This window comes from Camellia sinensis, chromosome 10 (genome assembly GCF_055761805.1).
Source record: "Camellia sinensis isolate YWXY chromosome 10, ASM5576180v1, whole genome shotgun sequence".
NCBI lineage: Eukaryota > Viridiplantae > Streptophyta > Magnoliopsida > Ericales > Theaceae > Camellia > Camellia sinensis.
The window spans coordinates 37,908,783-37,929,859 of record NC_138970.1 but is presented as its reverse complement, the minus strand read 5'-3'; the positions used below and the strand labels follow the sequence as shown (position 1 = coordinate 37,929,859).

The following is a 21,077-nucleotide window of genomic DNA, read 5'->3' as shown; positions in this document are numbered from 1 at the left end:
TTCTTCCGAGCACGCCTCCGGATTCCCTCAATCCTTTCGTCTTCCCCTTGGCAGTCAGGCTCTTCAGAGGAGATCGGATCCCTTTGGCTCCCCTATTTCTTGGGAATCTCTATTATCGGTTGGATCTACTACATCGAGATATGGTTCGCTCCGTGGGTCGATATGAGCCTGTCTCCTTTATTCACAGCCAGTTCCTGCTTTGTTTCTTCTTCGAGAGGTTCCCAAAATTTGCCCCTGCTCCAACTGTATTCGAGGCGGAGGTTCTTCGGGAGATAGTGGATAAAGATGGCATCCCCGTGCTCGATACTGATGGGTCTCGGACATTTGGGAAAGCGAAGTCTTGCCAGCCGTTGATTACACGTTGGTCACGTACCATTTCCACCTTATCCTTGAATACTCTAGTGGATGATCCCCGACGCTTTGTGGCACGACCGTATGTATGCCCGCCTGTGGGTGTGGCCACACCGCTTATCTATCATGGTTCCTCCCGCTCGGTGTCCTTTCCTTTGCCGAAGAACATCCCTGCACCCTTTGTTGATATGCTGATTATGATCCGTCCGAGTTCATTACCGGTATGGCATGAGGAAGGCGTTGATAGTGCCGTTTATAGGCCTGACCGCGTAGCATATCAATTCGGGTTTGATCAATGTGCCCCGGGGCCAGCACCTCCTTTATTATCATTTTCAGCGAGCTACGGGCGCTTCAGTCGCGGGCTTGTACACACCGTGTTTCCCATATCCGGCTCTTTGACGATGCCAGGCTTTAGTCGAGTAGGGGGTTTCACCTCCTCTTTCAGGCGGTATTGGCAGAAGAATATCGATGCGTTTATTGCATTTGTCCAGAGCAGACCGACCGTATGTTTGCATCCGCCGATTTATAAGAAGGATTCTTCTCTTCGGCTACCCGAGAGCCGAAAATCTGACCACATGTACGAGAGTTTCTTCACCTCATCTGCTCCCACTGACCCTTCTGCTCAGGCATCTGCTTCTAGCTTGGCAATTACTTCTCCGGAGCCAGTCCCTTTGAATAAGGCCTCTGGTCCTCGGACGACCCGCCTTAAGAAGATGGCTCACAAGAGGACTTCTGATGCCAGTCCTTCCGCTTCTCGCCTTTCCAAAAGGCTTCATGAGGTACCCGAAATTTTTGATTTGAAGCTACTTTCCTTTTTGCGACTATACCTTCTAAAATGAAAACTTTTATTTGTCCATGTTGTGTAGGATCCTGCGGTTGTTGACGTTCTCAGTACCGTGGCTCCTGGCCATGCTGCCTCCCCCAGGCCGGACTCAGACTTGGACGACACCCTCCCTTTGTCTGCAAGACTTGTGAAGATGCGCACCTCTCGTATAGCAGTTATAGATGAGGACGATGATGAGGCTGAGTCCTCCGACCATTTTTGTGACCTTATTCCACGCATGCGTCGTCACTGCCCTACCGTAGCTGAGGAGGAGCGCTATCTTGGTGACGAGGTTATTGGGGCTCACCGTTCTGATGTTGAGATTACTGGAGGGACTGATGCCACAGAAATTGATGCCGTAGGCCATGCATCTAGAAGCAATGTAGAGACGAGGTGCGCCTCTGGGAATGGTGTGGAGGTGGATGTGCTAGAAATCTCTGAGACTCGCTCTGGCACTTATGGTGATTCTCATCCTCCGGCCCTCCTTCCTTCTTCAGGGATGACTGCTACTGTTCAGGCTTTGTCAGACATTGAGATCGATCAGGTGCTCTCTATACGGCCAAGTGACCTTGCTGATGCTAGGAGTCCTTCAGTTGCTCCGGCTTTGCATATTGATTCTCCCTCTGGTAATCTTTCTTTCTGAAGTTTGTCATTTACTTCTATCTGTGAGAAATCTTTACTCAAATGGCTTTCCTGTTCCCTACCTCTAATAAGGCTTCCTTATCTTTTCTTCAGTGTTAGCTGCTACCGGGGTCCTGCCTTCACCTGCCTCAGACTCTGCTCCAGTGTTAGCTGCTACCGTGGTCCCGTCTTCACCTGCCCCGGACTCTACTCCGACTCTCTTTGTAACTCCTCACGGTTCTCCTTCTCAAGGGGGAACACCTGCCTTTGAGACGACTGCCAGAGGTTCTTCATCGCCAGTGCCTTCGAATATTTTGGATTTGAATCTCAGTGATTTTCACATTGATAGTGATGCTTTTGGTCTTTCCCCTTATCGTTCGGCATTCTCAGGCACGGGACCTCTGCCGGGAGTTACCCCTCCGGGTGGTTCATCTAACCCGATAGACATTGGGGAGATTCCTGAGACTAGCAGCTTTCCGGCCCCAATTCCTCCTTCAGCTTCTGGCAAAGTATCATTTCTCCATTATTGGGTAGCTCCTGAGTTTGCTTCAGTTCTACAGCTTGTGCATTCAAGTTACCCGGAGACCTTTGCTTCATTTGCTTGCCAGTGTCCACTCATTCAGACTGCTCTTCTCGAGTCTTTTGCCACTATCTTATATAGCTTGGACAGGCAATAGTTGTGTGACCTTAATGGGAAAGTAGTCGAGACGGCGTATCAGGGGATCTCTGACATGGAGCGTCACCAAGTGGACTTATCATGGCTTCGGAAGCGCCTAGATATAGCTTCGAACGCCAGTCATCGGCTGGAACTTATGTCTGTGCTTGCCTCTTATCGCACCTCTATAGATGAGATAAAGGCAACTCTTCGTGAACTTGAGTCGGGTTATGCTCGGGCCTTGGAGACTTTAGAGGCACACTCTACTATTTGTCCTCCAGATGTAGATGTGACGGGCAGCTTCTTCGAGGGTGTCTTTAGGAAAGATTGAGTTTTTTTTTTTTTTTATCATTACTTTCTTGCCCCTTTCGATAAAAATGTTTTATCTGGGACAATGCAATGAAATGACAAAATTTTTGTTGTTTGGATATTTTCGTATTGTTTTCTCATTCTACTTGATAAAATATTTATTTCGAATGATACAATGGAAAGAACAATCATATGCACATGTTTATAAAAGCTGAAATATTCTCATTAGTTCTTCAACTTTCTTGACAAAAGTATAATAGATTCACTGTAAGTGATGGGATAAAACATACACCATAGAGAAAACCAGCTTCTTCATAGCGTAAGGGAAATACGACTTTTAGACAAAGTAAGAAAATGAAAATGAATTTCAACATAGATGAGTCCAACTATGGGTAGTAATGCTTGATAAACTTTGCATTGAGCGGTCCAGTTCGGAAGCCATCTTCAACCCTTACAAGCTTGTAGTACCCACTTGAGCTGGCCTGAACCACCTTGTAGGGCCCTTCCCATTTTGGAGAAAACTTGGGCAAAGATTGTCCTCGCATGATTGGGTCTACAATCTTCCATACTAGATCACCTTCTTCAAACTTCCTTGGTACCACAGTCTGGTTATAGGCTCGGGCGATGGACTCATGATACCTTTCCATGACTTTTGCAGCTCTGTCATGCTTTTCCTCTAATGCTTCCAATCTGGTGGTTCGGGGCTCCAATACCATCCCCGAGGCGAGAGCCATTCGAGCAGATGGCGTTTCCAACTCTATAGGTAACACTGCCTCGGACCCATACACAAGGGAGTAAGGAGTTGCTTGAGTTGGCTTTCTCTTTGAAGTGCGATACGCCCATAGGGCTACTATCAACTGTTCGGACCAAGTCCCCCCAAACTCATCCATCATCTTGCTCAGAATCCTTATCAGTGTCTTGTTTGTGGCTTCCGCCTGCCCGTTCCCTTTTGGATAGTAGGGTGTGGATTTGTGATGCTTCACTTGGTAAGTCTCTAGGAGGCTCTTCACATATTTGTTTATGAAGGGAGTGCCGTTATCCGAGAGGATGGTGTTTGGTACCCCAAATCGGCAAATGATATTCTCCTTGATGAAGTTCGCGACTGCAGGCCCCGTAGCGTTCTTCAGAGGAATTGCTTCGACCCACTTTGTACTCAATTCTGTGGCTGCGAGAATCCACTTGTACCCCTTAGAAGATGTGGAGATGGGTCCTATCAGATCAAAAGCCCAGGTATGGAACGGCCATGGCGTTCGGATACTATGCAGGTCTACAGCTGGAGCATGGATCAAATTTCCGTGTTTCTGACAAGTCTGGCACCTCTTCACGTGATGGGATGCATCTGACTCCATGGTCGGCCAGTAATACCCAAGGTGTATAAGTTGCTCGAACAGCCGAGCCCCTCCTTGATGTTCAATCTCGTGGGCTCTTCCGAGGACTAGATCTGACTCCTCCTTGGAGAGACACCTCAGGGGAGTGCCCTCAATACTTCTTCTATACAGCTTGTCCTGATCAAGAAAGTACTGCCTCGCTCTCCTCTTGAGGTGTGCAATGTCCCTCGGGCTCTCAGGTAGTGTTCCCTCTTTGAGATAGTCAATGTAGACTTGCCTCCAGTCAGGGGTATCAATTTCAAAGCAACTCTCATCCTCCCGGATGTATGACTGACACTTGGGGCATTCCTTTTGTAATTGATTCGAGTCCTTCTCCATCTCGGGCCAATAATAACCTTGTCTTTGGATTCTTCTATACAGACTGATATCCCCATCCCCGCAAGACTTTTCATGGATCTGTTGTAGTCGGAAGCTTGCTTCTTGTTGGCCAACACACCGGGCTAGGAATCCGGTACCTCCTCGGAAGTAAAGTTCACCTTGAATAATTGTGAATTGGGCAAGCTTGGCCATAGTCAGTTTTCCAACTTTGCTTCTGAGTTGTTCGAGGACTTCTCCTCTCCAGTCCTCCGGAAGGCCTTTGTCTTCGGGTATTATTGAAGGTTCTGTTCTCTTCTTGATAACAATTGTTGCCTCTTCCTCTGGAATGTCAACTCTTGCCCCTAATGTTGCGAGGAGCGAGGCACATGCTCTATTTCGACCTTCTGAAATTTGTCAAGAAGCCTTTGGACTGTTGTTCGATATGTGGCCAAGGCAGGCTCCTTTAAGACGAACTGTCCTGAAACTTGCTTCACTATCAGCTTTGAGTCCCCCCGGATCCGAATCTTCTTGATACTGTGCTTCTCAGCTGCTATCAAGCCTAAAATAAGAGCCTCATACTCGGCTTCGTTATTCGAACAATGGAAATCCAGTTTATAAGACAAATATAACTTTTCCCCACTTTTACTTGTAAGGACTATCCCGGTTCCTCCCTTCCCTCCGGCTGCTGCTCCGTCAAAGCTCAATGTCCAGAAGCTTTCCTCGGAAGCCATAGCTGCGTGCACCTCTCCTCTTAATTCTTCATTCACTGGCTCATAGTCACCACTTGGAAATTGGGCAAGGAGATCAGCTAAGGCTTGGCTTTTGATCGCCTTGGGGGCTACACATGTGATCTCGAATTCACCCAGTGCTAACAACCATCTTGCCACCTTCCCGGTTAGAGCAGGCTTGCTGAGGAGGTATCGGATTGGATCACTTCTAGTAACAATCTGAATCTGATGTGCTAGGAAGTAATGTCTGAGCTTTTGGGCAGTGAATACCAAAGCTAAACAATGTCTCTCTACTGGAGTATATCGGACTTCAGCTCCTCGAATCTTCCGACTGATGTAATACACCGGGCGTTCTACTCCATCTACATCTTGGACCAATAATGCCCCTATGGACTTGGGGGTTGAAGTTAGGTACAACATTAGAGGCACCCCGGGCTGCGGGGCTATCATGGTCTGAGGCGAGGTCAAGGCCGCCTTGATTCTCTCAAAGGCCTTTTGGTGCTCTTGGTTCCACTCGAACTTGGCATCTCCTTTTAACAAAGATCCGAAAGGCGCAGAGATCTCTGCCAGTGCTGGGATAAACCTCCGAATATAAGACACCTTTCCGAGGAACTTCTTTAACTCCTTCTGAGAATGCGGGGGAGGCATTGCTCTGATAGATTTGACCTTGTCTTCATCTGCCTCGATACCATGCCTATGTACAAGAAACCCGAGGAACTTCCCGGCCGTCACCCCAAAAGCACATTTGAGAGGATTCATCCTCATTTTGAATTTCTGGCACCTCTTGAATACCTTCTCAAGGTCTCGGAGATGGTCTTCTTCTTTCTTGGATTTCACCACTAGATCATCAACATAATCTTCCATCTCATGATGGATCATGTCATGAAAGATTGCAGTCATAGCCCTTTGGTAAGTTGCACCGGCATTCTTGAGTCCGAAAGGCATGACTGTATAGAAGAAGTTTCCGAGAGGTGTTCTAAAAGCGGTCTTTTCTGCGTCCTTTTCAGCCATCTTAATCTGATTGTATCCACTGAATCCATCCATGAATGAGAACATCTGGTGTCCCGAGGTAGTATCCACGAGGGTGTCGATGTGAGGAAGAGGGAATTCATCCTTCGGGCAAGATTTGTTCAAATCTCGAAAGTCTGCACATACTCTGATTTGGCCATTCTTCTTCTTTACTGGCACGATGTTTGCTAACCACGTGGGGTACTGTATTGGCCGGATGAAACCAGCCTGTTGAAGTTTTTCAATCTCCTCCTTAATCTTCTCTTCGAGATCTGGATGATATTTTCGAGCAGCTTGCTTAATTGGCTTGGAGTTTGGGAACACATCAAGATAGTGGGAGACTAGGTCAGGATCTAGTCCGGGCATTTCCTTATATGACCAAGCAAACACATCTGAGTATCGGCTTATCAACTTTAACAACTGTTCCCGCTTTTCTGGGCTAAGGCTCGAACTTACGAATACCGGCCTCGGTGCATCTTGTCTATCACTCAGATCTATTTCGATAAGTTGTTCGGGCTGAGGCTTCGGCCCATCTTGCATACATTCTGGAGCCACTTCAGGCTTTATTACTATATCATTGTCAGGAGGCTCTTCTTTTGACTCGGAGTCGGTGACTGAAGAAACCGACTCCCCGCACCTTCATAAATAATACACCATCTTGCCTCCTTCTCGAACTTTCATCACCTTCCGAGGAATAGGCGGACTTTCTGGTCTAGACATCGCCCGCTTACTTGATTCTGTCATCGGCTCCTTGTCATCTTTGATATCCTCCCAACGAGGAATTTTGACCCCTCGAGGCTTAGAGGTGGTGGGAACTTCTTCGACAGCCAGTTCGGTGAAGTAGATGGCATCCGAATAATGAGCTTCATGGATCTCGAACGGCCTTTCTGTAGCTTGAATTGTCACCGTCTTCTTTCCCCATTTAGCCTTAACACACTGATGATAACTTGATGGTACAGCCCCATATCTATGCATCCAGGTCCTCCCTAGAATGATGTGATAATTTGCCTCAGAATCGATAATATGGAACTTGGTGGCCGAGCGAATCTCTCCAACGGCTAAATCAACTGTTACGCATCCGATAGTAACTCTCCTTTCTCCACCGAAGCCAGTGATGACTATCGGCTGCTTCACAATGCGTTCTTCAGAGATTCCGGCTTTTTCTAGAGTAGCGCGAGTCATAATGTTGATAGAGGCTCCACTATCTAGAAAGGCCCTTTTGAACTCAACCCCGTTAATAAAAACAGTCACATAAAGCGGGCGATTGTGAGAAAAAGGATACTTTCGATCAGCCTCGAAGAAAGTAATGGCACTAGATTGCTCTTTTGCCTTCCTCGCCTCAGTCGACATGCATTCTTCATGGTGTGCCTCGGCTATATTAATGATAGACTTGGTGATTTCCGTTCTTGCCTCCCTAGAAAGTCCAAGCTGGTCAAAGAACTGCTTGAACTTTACACAATCTTGCAGGGTTTTGGCATAGTGATCCGGATCTTTTTCCACTCTTGGAGGCTCGTAGTTAACCATCTCCTCGGTCTCCTCAAAATAAGATGCCACATAAACATGGTGTCCTCCTCTTCCATAGTATTCTTCTCCTCCTTCTGGATCAAAGGGATCTTCGCCATGAGTCATAAATGTTCTGCCCTCTGGATCGAGAGCACTTCCATAGTAAACTTGCTCACCCTCTGGCTCGAGGATGTCGTCCAGATAACAGTCATCGTCATCGAGATTAGCGATAGCCTCGATCATTGGGCCTTCATAAGCTATCATAGCAACATTCTTGCCCTTGTCTCGGTGTTGAGGATATGGTTGTTCTCGGATGTCTTGAGTCCCTCGCTTTTTGAACCTCAATTCGTCTGCCTCGACTTTATCTCTGAAGATTTTCCTGAGAGTCCAACACTTCTCTGTCGGATGTTTCAATGTACGATGGTAGACACAAAATTCAGGGCTCTCACGGTCCTTTTTTGATGGCATTTCTTCAACATAAGGCAATTTTAGCTCCCCGTCAGCCACCCATTCCTTAACTAGAGCTTTCACTTCCTCGATTTCACATGGATAAGAAACATTCCCCTTTTCACCATTATATTGCTTTCTTTTCTGGCCTCTATGACCTCCTCCTTGTGAATTTCGGGTATCCGGGGCAGAGGCAGCAGCAACGATAGGTCCACGAGATGACTTGAAACTAGTCTTGTAACTGGCTTTAAATCCGAACTCCTGAGCCTGAGGAATGCTAATGTTCCGAGCTGCTTCTATTAATGCCGAGAAGGTGGGTAGCTTGTGGTTAACTAGAAACATTTTGTACCTGCTCAATGCCCCTTCTAGACAAATTTGAACCAGATAACTCTCCTCAACTGCTTCATGACAATCCACGGCCTTGTCCTGAAACCTTTTGACGTAGTCAAGGATGTCTTCACTTTCTTGTTGTTTCTCTTTACACAATGTAAGTGTGGTCACCTTCTCCGCCACTTGAAAGAACTTGGAGTGGAATTTGTTAACCATTTCCTCCCAACTTCGGACAGAGTTTGGGGCCAAATTAACATACCAACTATATGCTCGGTCGGTGAGGGACTTAGAGAATTCTCTCAGTCGGAGGACGTGGTTTGAACCATGAATACCTAGAGTCTCGATGAATCGCACAACATGTTCTCGGGCATTTCCTTGTTTGCCGTCGAACTTGATGAACTTCGGCACTGTATACCCCTCAGGGTATAGATAGCTCAGCATCTCAATGGGGTAAGGCGGCTTGACGTCTGGATCAGGCAAAGAGGGTAAGGTCCTCTTGCCCCGTTCGAGATCGAACATGGCTTGCACATCGGCGAGAGTGAGAAACTGTTGAGGGAGAGAGTTTGATGGTGGTATTCCCGGGACTTGGCTTATGTACCCGAAGACTGAGCTAGGGGCGTCTTGGCCATTCTGGTGCTGCGAATTCATCATTGGTGAGGACATTTGACGATATTGGCCATCAGCGCCTATAGACAAGCCAGTTGGTGATGAGATATTGAATTGAGGCCCATAGAGTCCACCGCACGGCGCCGCTATACCGGGTTGTGCTTGCAGATTTGTTGTCGGCACCAAAGGAGGCCCGCTTGGTGCTTGGGTAACATTTACTGGTGGCGTGACAAGATTAGGTATGGGCAGAGCTCCCTTTTGCTCCATCATGCTCCTTATGCTTTCCTGGACACCAACAGTCGCCGGAGCACCATTCATTACACCAGAAACTCCCCTAGTCACCATTGGATCTTGGCATGGCACGCCATGGAGCCCGGGTATGGGCAAACTGCCGCCGCCTACTGTGGTTTGAGCATGTGTTACTGTGGCCGTGTTGCCATGAGCCAGAGGCTGATTGGGGCCTACTTCTCCTTGGATTTGATTTTGCGCTCCGGCGGGAATAACTCCACCACCAGTTTGATTTCCGTTTGGCGCCGGTGCAAAGTTAGAACTCATCACCAACATGGTGTGAGTGAGATTCTGAAGAGTGGTAAGAATCTCTTGCTGAGTATTCTGAAGTCCTTGAATGGCTTCAAGAAAAAGTGGTTGATCTGGAGCCATGGTTCTGTCATCACCACCATTAGAGGATCCTTGTTGGTGAACTTCATCTTCTCCCGCCATCCTTGTTGGAGTTGTGTGGATTCCAGATCTCGTTGAGACCATTAACCAATCCGCCTCCCCAGCAGAGTCGCCAAAATGTAGGAGAGAGTTTGAGAAAGGAGTTGGAAAATTCGAAGATCTTCAAAGATCCTTGAAGAACAACTTCAAATTCTCTAGAATATGATGAGAGGCTTAGATTCTTCAATAATCTCAACTTAGGAACACAACAACAAAGGAGATGATGGAGATAAGAGATTGAGTGAAGAAGAAGGCAAAATGGCTAGAGAATAGAATAATGGCAAGGCTCTCCCATTGATCTCCCACTTTCACTCTCAAGGTTGATAATGGAGAAGGGAAATTAGTTCTTTCCCAAGAGTTAAAAATCTCCAAAATCCATCCCCTGTAAAGCTATGGGTGGGTGCTATTTATAGGCACCTCATGATGTAGGATGGAGCCCATGTGCAAGGCACATGGGGGATATTCTCTCTAACCACCTTGTCCGAGGAGGTGACCTCTCCGAGGAGGTGACTTCTCCGAGGATGAGAAAACCCCGAAGAGGAGATCAGTCCCTCGGCGAACCCTTCTTCTTAGCCACACCTAACCAATGATCCCCAATCATCCCAAAGGGTCAGGGGTAGTCCCAGAGGACGTCCTGCCGCAAAGTATTGCCGAGTCTCATGGACCCCCCGAGGTCGTGCCACCTCGACCCGGGTATAGGCTAGTTTAACCGAAGAGTGAATTTGTCTCCACTCACCGTCCTCGGGATCGGGTCCTTTGTTCGAACTCCATTACGCCCATGGTTCTGGTGCGTAGATCCCGGAAAGCTCCGAGCCCGCAAGTGTTCTGGGACTTATTAACGGAGTGACTTCTAGATTGCGTCTGAATCCGTTCGAAGCCAAGTGTTTCGGACCTCTAGGTTCGTGGATCCGAACCCTTTCGAGTCCGAGTGCCTCGGATCTCTAGGCTTGCTTAATACCCTTTCGAGTCCGGACCCGAGTAAGTCTCTAGGTTCGTGGATCCGAACCCTTTCGAGGCTTAGAGCCATTCAGCCCGTTTGACGGCGATAAATCCAAGCCCACCAATCTTGGACTTGCGATAAATTCGGGCCCACTAATCTTGGGCTATTGGGCCTAAATAATTTAGTGGGCTTAAATTAGCTCCTCTTACATTTGCCCCTTGCGTGTATGAGAAATTGTAATTTTCTCGGACATGCATAATTTCACCTTATCATCCATACTTCACATCATGTTTTCGAGAATATTTGGCCTTGATAAAATCTATAGATAAAAACTGAGGACTCACTGTAAATTACGGATAAAATTGACAACTAATATTATTATTATTATTATTTTTTGAACTTTTTTTTTTTCTCTTTTTTTTTTTTTTTTTTGGAAAGAAAATCAAAACTTGAATTGTTTAATGCCCCACCAAACCAACCTGGACATGTAATTCATACCGCAACAACTAAATTGCCAAAGAAAATAATAATAATAATAATAATTTTTTTTTTTTTTTTTTTTTGCAACTGATTTTTTTTTTTTTTTTTCGAGAATAAACAAATCAGAAAGCTGACCCCCCTTTTTTTTTACAATATATAAACATATTGCTTTTTTAGGCAGTCTCTCTCTAGAAACTTCAAACCCAAAAAATAATTTTTCCATTAGCAAACAAACAGGTCCTATATCATGATGACCCATGTGATCTCTCTCTTTACAAAAGTGGAAACCCACTTTTTTTTTTTTAAATTGGAAAACCGTGAACCGTTATATGTATATATATATATATATATATATATGCAAAATATTTGAGAGGATAGGCCATCACACCCCTTTTTTTATTCTATTTAAAGAAAGAGATAACAATCCTAGTCAATACCTCTCACCTTTTTGACATAGCCATGTCGGCTGAACAGCCTCAAAACTTTTCTGATCCTCTCCATCAAGCTCTGGCATAACCATTTCTACTACTACATCTGGGTCTTCTTCGTTACCCTCCTCCTTTCTCTACACTGGGACAAGACCCAAGCTTGCTTTGGACTCCATTTGAAGACTACCACCGCCGCTTCTCTAAATCAAGAAAGCAGACACCACGAATTTTTTTATTTTGTGTACAGGAGATCAAAATTCAAGGACCCATTTCGGCACCCAGCTTTCTTCTTCAGCGTTCCTCAGCTAACAAAACAAATCGTGGCCAGCTTGCTTTGCAACTACTAAAGACCACCGACGTCACCGAAACACCGATGCCGACTCCTCTGCAACGTCATCATTTTCCAACCTCGCCAAAATAGTGCCGTCGTTGGTTCGGCTGTGCGTCGTCCTCGTCGGGGCCGTGCCATGCTTCCACAGTGCTTACTCTACACCTTACCTCACTAACGATTTTTTTATATATATATATATATTTTTTTTTTTATTTGCAGGAGATCAAACTCCAAGGACCCATTTGGGCACACTCTCTCTTGTTCTCTAGATCTGTGAGTAAGTGTTTAATACCCCATCTTCTTGAATTGTCCCAGATCTGGGAGTGAGCTCTTTATATATATATATATATGGATTTTGATTTTTACTCAACTAATTTCATTCCCTTCACTGTTTCAGATTTATTGATCTTTGGACTTCAGGATCTAGTTGAATCTTTGTTCAAAGCCCTCTTCCTTTTTCTTCTTATATTTTTGGATCTGTGGGTATTCCATCTTATTGTTTTGATGGACTTTTGTGCTCAAAATAAATATGTACTGATACATTTCCTAATTTGGGAATTCTGGTGATGATTTATTTCAGTCTTGAGGCTTGCAAACAATCTTGAACTAGTGAAGACAATACCCACCGCTAGCCTCTCTCTGCTGGTTTGCTTCTGGCTTCGACGGTCCAACGCTGACCACACATATCGCCCCACTCAACGTGACGTGTGTGGTTGCCGACTCTTCTGTGGCACCATCGCTGCTTCCGGCTTCAGCTTATCCGACGTCGACCACGCACGTTCGCCCTTTCAACGCAACGTGTGTGGTCTTGCCCAACCTAGCTCCACATCGCTGCTTCCGGCTTCAGCTTATCCGACGTTGACCACGCACGTTCGCCCTCTCAACGCAACGTGTGTGGTCTTGCCCAAGCCTAGCCCAGTCTTGTTGATTACAGTCTGTAAAGCCTCTCTGATTTCAGCTTAAATTTCCAGTATCGGCTTCGGACTTCACCTCTCTAACTGCCCAAATTTGTAAGTATGACATTCGACCCCCTCTTCCGAATATAAATATATTTAAATATATATAAATATATTTTTGTGGCAATGTAGAGGGCTCAAGCAGTCTGATGAAAATAAAAATAAAATAAATAAAAACTGAATCTGAATATGGACTCAATTTTTGTGGCAATCCCAATGATATTTTTTTTTTAGCTCAAACACTGTGATTTTGGCCATATGGAAACATGCACTAGCACTTGAAACCTTATTGAGGTGTTTGGCTTGAACATAATTTGTTGAACTTTATCACCGAGGAAAGGAAGAATATAACTTGTTGACTAGTATTTGAGCTCCATTTTTGACATGGAGAGAGAAAACCCTGGACTTATGAATATGGACTTTGGAAAGGACATTCTTGTAATTTGCATAATGATCCATTGAATCTTGCTACTGATAAGCAATGTAATATACTTCGGATCTCGGGCCTGAAATTTACTATTGAACTTCACTCTGTCCAAATTTTGAGCCCCGTATAAATTGGACCTTTAATATGGAACATAGTGACTTTAAGAAATTGACCCGATTGAACTTCATCATGAAGCGACCTATGACATTGTACCTCTTATTGATGATAGAAGACGAAAATCTATATGTTGATGATGCACCCATTGGTATTAAAATTTGTTGATAAACCTATCATGTTGCATGTAACAATATTCTGAATTTTAATACGGTCAACTCTTTAATATTTATACCGGTTATTTCAGCCATATGTCTTCTCAAAAGAAACCCGTAGCTCCGGGGTCATCAGAACCGGCTCTCATGAAAGAGAGGGATGTACCTCCGGCATCTGAGTGGAGGAAATCTCCTTATTTTGGTCGGAAGGACCCCTTCTGGCAGGCGGCTACCTCCACCACTTCTCTTCTATCTCCGAAGGGGGCTCCATTATGTCTCACTGAGGACACTGACTCTGGACACGAGGCCTTCATTTCTCCTTCCTCGGTGCTACGCTTTCGGATTGAGCGGGGGGACTTTCCATACTGTTATCCTCAGTTCAAGGCCTTCTCAAACCCTCCTTTTGGTTGGCAGGAGTGGGTCGATGATGTTCTCTCGGACAAGAGCTTCTGTCAGCGGCTTCAAGAGGCCCGCCTATTGATCCCAGTGAAAATATCTCGATCCCTATCCATCCGTCGCAACAATGCTAGCCTGGAAGCCATGGCTCTTCGGTGGAGCACCGAGACACACACCTTTATACTTGGCCAGCACGAGATGGGGCCCACCCTTGAGGATGTGTTCATGTTGCTGCGTCTGGAGGTGACCGGCCCTGATGCCTTCGACCCTGAGCAGACACCCCCCGAAGATGATTCTTTGATCCAATCTCTGAAGCTAAATCTTCAAACTTGTGGTCGGTGGAGCTCCGTTTTTGATGGTTCAGTGAGGAGGACTAGTCGAGTAAGGACGGACCGTGCCTCCTATACTGCATGGATCCGCCACTTCTTCAAAAATCTTCAGCCCTTGGCCAGAGATGCCGACCCTAACTCTCGGGAGTATGAGGTCGGTCCGATGTACGACTCCAGGCTCTATTTCTTGGGATTTCTGGCTTGCTTCCTTTCATTCTTCATTCTTCCGAGCACGCCTCCGGATTCCCTCAATCCTTTCGTCTTCCCCTTGGCAGTCAGGCTCTTCAGAGGAGATCGGATCCCTTTGGCTCCCCTATTTCTTGGGAATCTCTATTATCGGTTGGATCTACTACATCGAGATATGGTTCGCTCCGTGGGTCGATATGAGCCTGTCTCCTTTATTCACAGCCAGTTCCTGCTTTGTTTCTTCTTCGAGAGGTTCCCAAAATTTGCCCCTGCTCCGACTGTATTCGAGGCGGAGGTTCTTCGGGAGATAGTGGATAAAGATGGCATCCCCGTGCTCGATACTGATGGGTCTCGAACATTTGGGAAAGCGAAGTCTTGCCAGCCGTTGATTACACGTTGGTCACGTACCATTTCCACCTTATCCTTGAATACTCTAGTGGATGATCCCCGACGCTTTGTGGCACGGCCGTATGTATGCCCGCCTGTGGGTGTGGCCACACCGCTTATCTATCATGGTTCCTCCCGCTCGGTGTCCTTTCCTTTGCCGAAGAACATCCCTGCACCCTTTGTTGATATGCTGATTATGATCCGTCCGAGTTCATTACCGGTATGGCATGAGGAAGGCGTTGATAGTGCCGTTTATAGGCCTGACCGCGTAGCATATCAATTCGGGTTTGATCAATGTGCCCCGGGGCCAGCACCTCCTTTATTATCATTTTCAGCGAGCTACGGGCGCTTCAGTCGCGGGCTTGTACACACCGTGTTTCCCATATCCGGCTCTTTGACGATGCCAGGCTTTAGTCGAGTAGGGGGTTTCACCTCCTCTTTCAGGCGGTATTGGCAGAAGAATATCGATGCGTTTATTGCATTTGTCCAGAGCAGACCGACCGTATGTTTGCCTCCGCCGATTTATAAGAAGGATTCTTCTCTTCGGCTACCCGAGAGCCGAAAATCTGACCACATGTACGAGAGTTTCTTCACCTCATCTGCTCCCACTAACCCTTCTGCTCGGGCATCTGCTTCTAGCTTGGCAATTTCTTCTCCGGAGCCAGTCCCTTTGAATAAGGCCTCTGGTCCTCGGACGACCCGCCTTAAGAAGATGGCTCACAAGAGGACTTCTGATGCCAGTCCTTCCGCTTCTCGCCTTTCCAAAAGGCTTCATGAGGTACCCGAAATTTTTGATTTGAAGCTACTTTCCTTTTTGCGACTATACCTTCTAAAATGAAAACTTTTATTTGTCCATGTTGTGTAGGATCCTGCGGTTGTTGACGTTCTCAGTACCGTGGCTCCTGGCCATGCTGCCTCCCCCAGGCCGGACTCAGACTTGGACGACACCCTCCCTTTGTCTGCAAGACTTGTGAAGATGCGCACCTCTCGTATAGCAGTTATAGATGAGGACGATGATGAGGCTGAGTCCTCCGACCATTTTTGTGACCTTATTCCACGCATGCGTCGTCACTGCCCTACCGTAGCTGAGGAGGAGCGCTATCTTGGTGACGAGGTTATTGGGGCTCACCGTTCTGATGTTGAGATTACTGGAGGGACTGATGCCACAGAAATTGATGCCGTAGGCCATGCATCTAGAAGCAATGTAGAGACGAGGTGCGCCTCTGGGAATGGTGTGGAGGTGGATGTGCTAGAAATCTCTGAGACTCGCTCTGGCACTTATGGTGATTCTCATCCTCCGGCCCTCCTTCCTTCTTCAGGGATGACTGCTACTGTTCAGGCTTTGTCAGACATTGAGATCGATCAGGTGCTCTCTATACGGCCAAGTGACCTTGCTGATGCTAGGAGTCCTTCAGTTGCTCCGGCTTTGCATATTGATTCTCCCTCTGGTAATCTTTCTTTCTGAAGTTTGTCATTTACTTCTATCTGTGAGAAATCTTTACTCAAATGGCTTTCCTGTTCCCTACCTCTAATAAGGCTTCCTTATCTTTTCTTCAGTGTTAGCTGCTACCGGGGTCCTGCCTTCACCTGCCTCAGACTCTGCTCCAGTGTTAGCTGCTACCGTGGTCCCGTCTTCACCTGCCCCGGACTCTACTCCGACTCTCTTTGTAACTCCTCACGGTTCTCCTTCTCAAGGGGGAACACCTGCCTTTGAGACGACTGCCAGAGGTTCTTCATCGCCAGTGCCTTCGAATATTTTGGATTTGAATCTCAGTGATTTTCACATTGATAGTGATGCTTTTGGTCTTTCCCCTTATCGTTCGGCATTCTCAGGCTCGGGACCTCTGCCGGGAGTTACCCCTCCGGGTGGTTCATCTAACCCGATAGACATTGGGGAGATTCCTGAGACTAGCAGCTTTCCGGCCCCAATTCCTCCTTCAGCTTCTGGCAAAGTATCATTTCTCCATTATTGGGTAGCTCCTGAGTTTGCTTCAGTTCTACAGCTTGTGCATTCAAGTTACCTGGAGACCTTTGCTTCATTTGCTTGCCAGTGTCCACTCATTCAGACTGCTCTTCTCGAGTCTTTTGCCACTATCTTATATAGCTTGGACAGACAATAGTTGTGTGACCTTAATGGGAAAGTAGTCGAGACGGCGTATCAGGGGATCTCTGACATGGAGCGTCACCAAGTGGACTTATCATGGCTTCGGAAGCGCCTGGATATAGCTTCGAACGCCAGTCATCGGCTGGAACTTATGTCTGTGCTTGCCTCTTATCGCACCTCTATAGATGAGATAAAGGCAACTCTTCGTGAACTTGAGTCGGGTTATGCTCGGGCCTTAGAGACTTTAGAGGCACACTCTACTATTTGTCCTCCAGATGTAGATGTGACGGGCAGCTTCTTCGAGGGTGTCTTTAGGAAAGATTGAGTTTTTTTTTTTTTTTATCATTACTTTCTTGCCCCTTTCGATAAAAATGTTTTATCTAGGACAATGCAATGAAATGACAAAATTTTTGTTGTTTGGATATTTTCGTATTGTTTTCTCATTCTACTTGATAAAATATTTATTTCGAATGATACAATGGAAAGAACAATCATATGCACATGTTTATAAAAGCTGAAATATTCTCATTAGTTCTTCAACTTTCTTGACAAAAGTATAATAGATTCACTGTAAGTGATGGGATAAAACATACACCATAGAGAAAACCAGCTTCTTCATAGCGTAAGGGAAATACGACTTTTAGACAAAGTAAGAAAATGAAAATGAATTTCAACATAGATGAGTCCAACTATGGGTAGTAATGCTTGATAAACTTTGCATTGAGCGGTCCAGTTCGGAAGCCATCTTCAACCCTTACAAGCTTGTAGTACCCACTTGAGCTGGCCTGAACCACCTTGTAGGGCCCTTCCCATTTTGGAGAAAACTTGGGCAAAGATTGTCCTCGCATGATTGGGTCTACAATCTTCCATACTAGATCACCTTCTTCAAACTTCCTTGGTACCACAGTCTGGTTATAGGCTCGGGCGATGGACTCATGATACCTTTCCATGACTTTTGCAGCTCTGTCATGCTTTTCCTCTAATGCTTCCAATCTGGTGGTTCGGGGCTCCAATACCATCCCCGAGGCGAGAGCCATTCGAGCAGATGGCGTTTCCAACTCTATAGGTAACACTGCCTCGGACCCATACACAAGGGAGTAAGGAGTTGCTTGAGTTGGCTTTCTCTTTGAAGTGCGATACGCCCATAGGGCTACTATCAACTGTTCGGACCAAGTCCCCCCAAACTCATCCATCATCTTGCTCAGAATCCTTATCAGTGTCTTGTTTGTGGCTTCCGCCTGCCCGTTCCCTTTTGGATAGTAGGGTGTGGATTTGTGATGCTTCACTTGGTAAGTCTCTAGGAGGCTCTTCACATATTTGTTTATGAAGGGAGTGCCGTTATCCGAGAGGATGGTGTTTGGTACCCCAAATCGGCAAATGATATTCTCCTTGATGAAGTTCGCGACTGCAGGCCCCGTAGCGTTCTTCAGAGGAATTGCTTCGACCCACTTTGTACTCAATTCTGTGGCTGCGAGAATCCACTTGTACCCCTTAGAAGATGTGGAGATGGGTCCTATCAGACCAAAAGCCCAGGTATGGAACGGCCATGGCGTTCGGATACTATGCAGGTCTACAGCTGGAGCATGGATCAAATTTCCGTGTTTCTGACAAGTCTGGCACCTCTTCACGTGATGGGATGCATCTGACTCCATGGTCGGCCAGTAATACCCAAGGTGTATAAGTTGCTCGAACAGCCGAGCCCCTCCTTGATGTTCAATCTCGTGGGCTCTTCCGAGGACTAGATCTGACTCCTCCTTGGAGAGACACCTCAGGGGAGTGCCCTCAATACTTCTTCTATACAGCTTGTCCTGATCAAGAAAGTACTGCCTCGCTCTCCTCTTGAGGTGTGCAATGTCCCTCGGGCTCTCAGGTAGTGTTCCCTCTTTGAGATAGTCAATGTAGACTTGCCTCCAGTCAGGGGTATCAATTTCAAAGCAACTCTCATCCTCCCGGATGTATGACTGACACTTGGGGCATTCCTTTTGTAATTGATTCGAGTCCTTCTCCATCTCGGGCCAATAATAACCTTGTCTTTGGATTCTTCTATACAGACTGATATCCCCATCCCCGCAAGACTTTTCATGGATCTGTTGTAGTCGGAAGCTTGCTTCTTGTTGGCCAACACACCGGGCTAGGAATCCGGTACCTCCTCGGAAGTAAAGTTCACCTTGAATAATTGTGAATTGGGCAAGCTTGGCCATAGTCAGTTTTCCAACTTTGCTTCTGAGTTGTTCGAGGACTTCTCCTCTCCAGTCCTCCGGAAGGCCTTTGTCTTCGGGTATTATTGAAGGTTCTGTTCTCTTCTTGATAACAATTGTTGCCTCTTCCTCTGGAATGTCAACTCTTGCCCCTAATGTTGCGAGGAGCGAGGCACATGCTCTATTTCGACCTTCTGAAATTTGTCAAGAAGCCTTTGGACTGTTGTTCGATATGTGGCCAAGGCAGGCTCCTTTAAGACGAACTGTCCTGAAACTTGCTTCACTATCAGCTTTGAGTCCCCCCGGATCCGAATCTTCTTGATACTGTGCTTCTCAGCTGCTATCAAGCCTAAAATAAGAGCCTCATACTCGGCTTCGTTATTCGAACAATGGAAATCCAGTTTATAAGACAAATATAACTTTTCCCCACTTTTACTTGTAAGGACTATCCCGGTTCCTCCCTTCCCTCCGGCTGCTGCTCCGTCAAAGCTCAATGTCCAGAAGCTTTCCTCGGAAGCCATAGCTGCGTGCACCTCTCCTCTTAATTCTTCATTCACTGGCTCATAGTCACCACTTGGAAATTGGGCAAGGAGATCAGCTAAGGCTTGGCTTTTGATCGCCTTGGGGGCTACACATGTGATCTCGAATTCACCCAGTGCTAACAACCATCTTGCCACCTTCCCGGTTAGAGCAGTCTTGCTGAGGAGGTATCGGATTGGATCACTTCTAGTAACAATCTGAATCTGATGTGCTAGGAAGTAATGTCTGAGCTTTTGGGCAGTGAATACCAAAGCTAAACAATGTCTCTCTACTGGAGTATATCGGACTTCTGCTCCTCGAATCTTCCGACTGATGTAATACACCGGGCGTTCTACTCCATCTACATCTTGGACCAATAATGCCCCTATGGACTTGGGGGTTGAAGTTAGGTACAACATTAGAGGCACCCCGGGCTGCGGGGCTATCATGGTCTGAGGCGAGGTCAAGGCCGCCTTGATTCTCTCAAAGGCCTTTTGGTGCTCTTGGTTCCACTCGAACTTGGCATCTCCTTTTAACAAAGAGCCGAAAGGCGCAGAGATCTCTGCCAGTGCTGGGATAAACCTCCGAATATAAGACACCTTCCCGAGGAACTTCTTTAACTCCTTCTGAGAATGCGGGGGAGGCATTGCTCTGATAGATTTGACCTTGTCTTCATCTGCCTCGATACCATGCCTATGTACAAGAAACCCGAGGAACTTCCCGGCCGTCACCCCAAAAGCACATTTGAGAGGATTCATCCTCATTTTGAATTTCTGGCACCTCTTGAATACCTTCTCAAGGTCTCGGAGATGGTCTTCTTCTTTCTTGGATTTCACCACTAGATCATCAACATAATCTTCCATCTCATGATGGATCATGTCATGAAAGATTGCAGTCATAGCCCTTTGGTAAGTTGCACCGGCATTCTTGAGTCCGAAAGGCATGACTGTATAGAAGAAGTTTCCGAGAGGTGTTCTAAAAGCGGTCTTTTCTGCGTCCTCTTCAGCCATCTTAATCTGATTGTATCCACTGAATCCATCCATGAATGAGAACATCTGGTGTCCCGAGGTAGTATCCACGAGGGTGTCGATGTGAGGAAGAGGGAATTCATCATTCGGGCAAGATTTGTTCAAATCTCGAAAGTCTACACATACTCTGATTTGGCCATTCTTCTTCTTTACTGGCACGATGTTTGCTAACCACGTGGGGTACTGTATTGGCCGAATGAAACCAGCCTGTTGAAGTTTTTCAATCTCCTCCTTAATCTTCTCTTCGAGATCTGGATGATATTTTCGAGCAGCTTGCTTAATTGGCTTGGAGTTTGGGAACACATCAAGATAGTGG

The 21,077-nt window shown here is 46.4% G+C and overlaps 2 protein-coding genes across 2 annotated transcripts; both read left to right on the top strand.

Annotated features, from left to right (window-relative positions):
• The first annotated feature begins 1,412 nt into the window (after positions 1 to 1,412).
• Positions 1,413 to 12,393, top strand: LOC145800311 (uncharacterized). The gene is made up of 3 exons (XM_082889965.1): positions 1,413 to 1,800; positions 1,910 to 2,221; positions 12,383 to 12,393. The coding sequence occupies exons 1-3, from the start codon at positions 1,413 to 1,415 to the stop codon at positions 12,391 to 12,393; spliced, it is 711 nt and encodes a 236-aa protein (XP_082746091.1).
• A 3,220-nt stretch (positions 12,394 to 15,613) lies between these two features.
• Positions 15,614 to 17,624, top strand: LOC145801596 (uncharacterized). Its single transcript, XM_082893354.1, has 2 exons — positions 15,614 to 16,360; positions 16,470 to 17,624. Exons 1-2 carry the CDS (start codon positions 15,889 to 15,891, stop codon positions 17,030 to 17,032), a joined length of 1,035 nt encoding a protein of 344 aa, XP_082749480.1. The 5' UTR covers positions 15,614 to 15,888; the 3' UTR covers positions 17,033 to 17,624.
• The last annotated feature ends 3,453 nt before the right edge of the window (positions 17,625 to 21,077 follow it).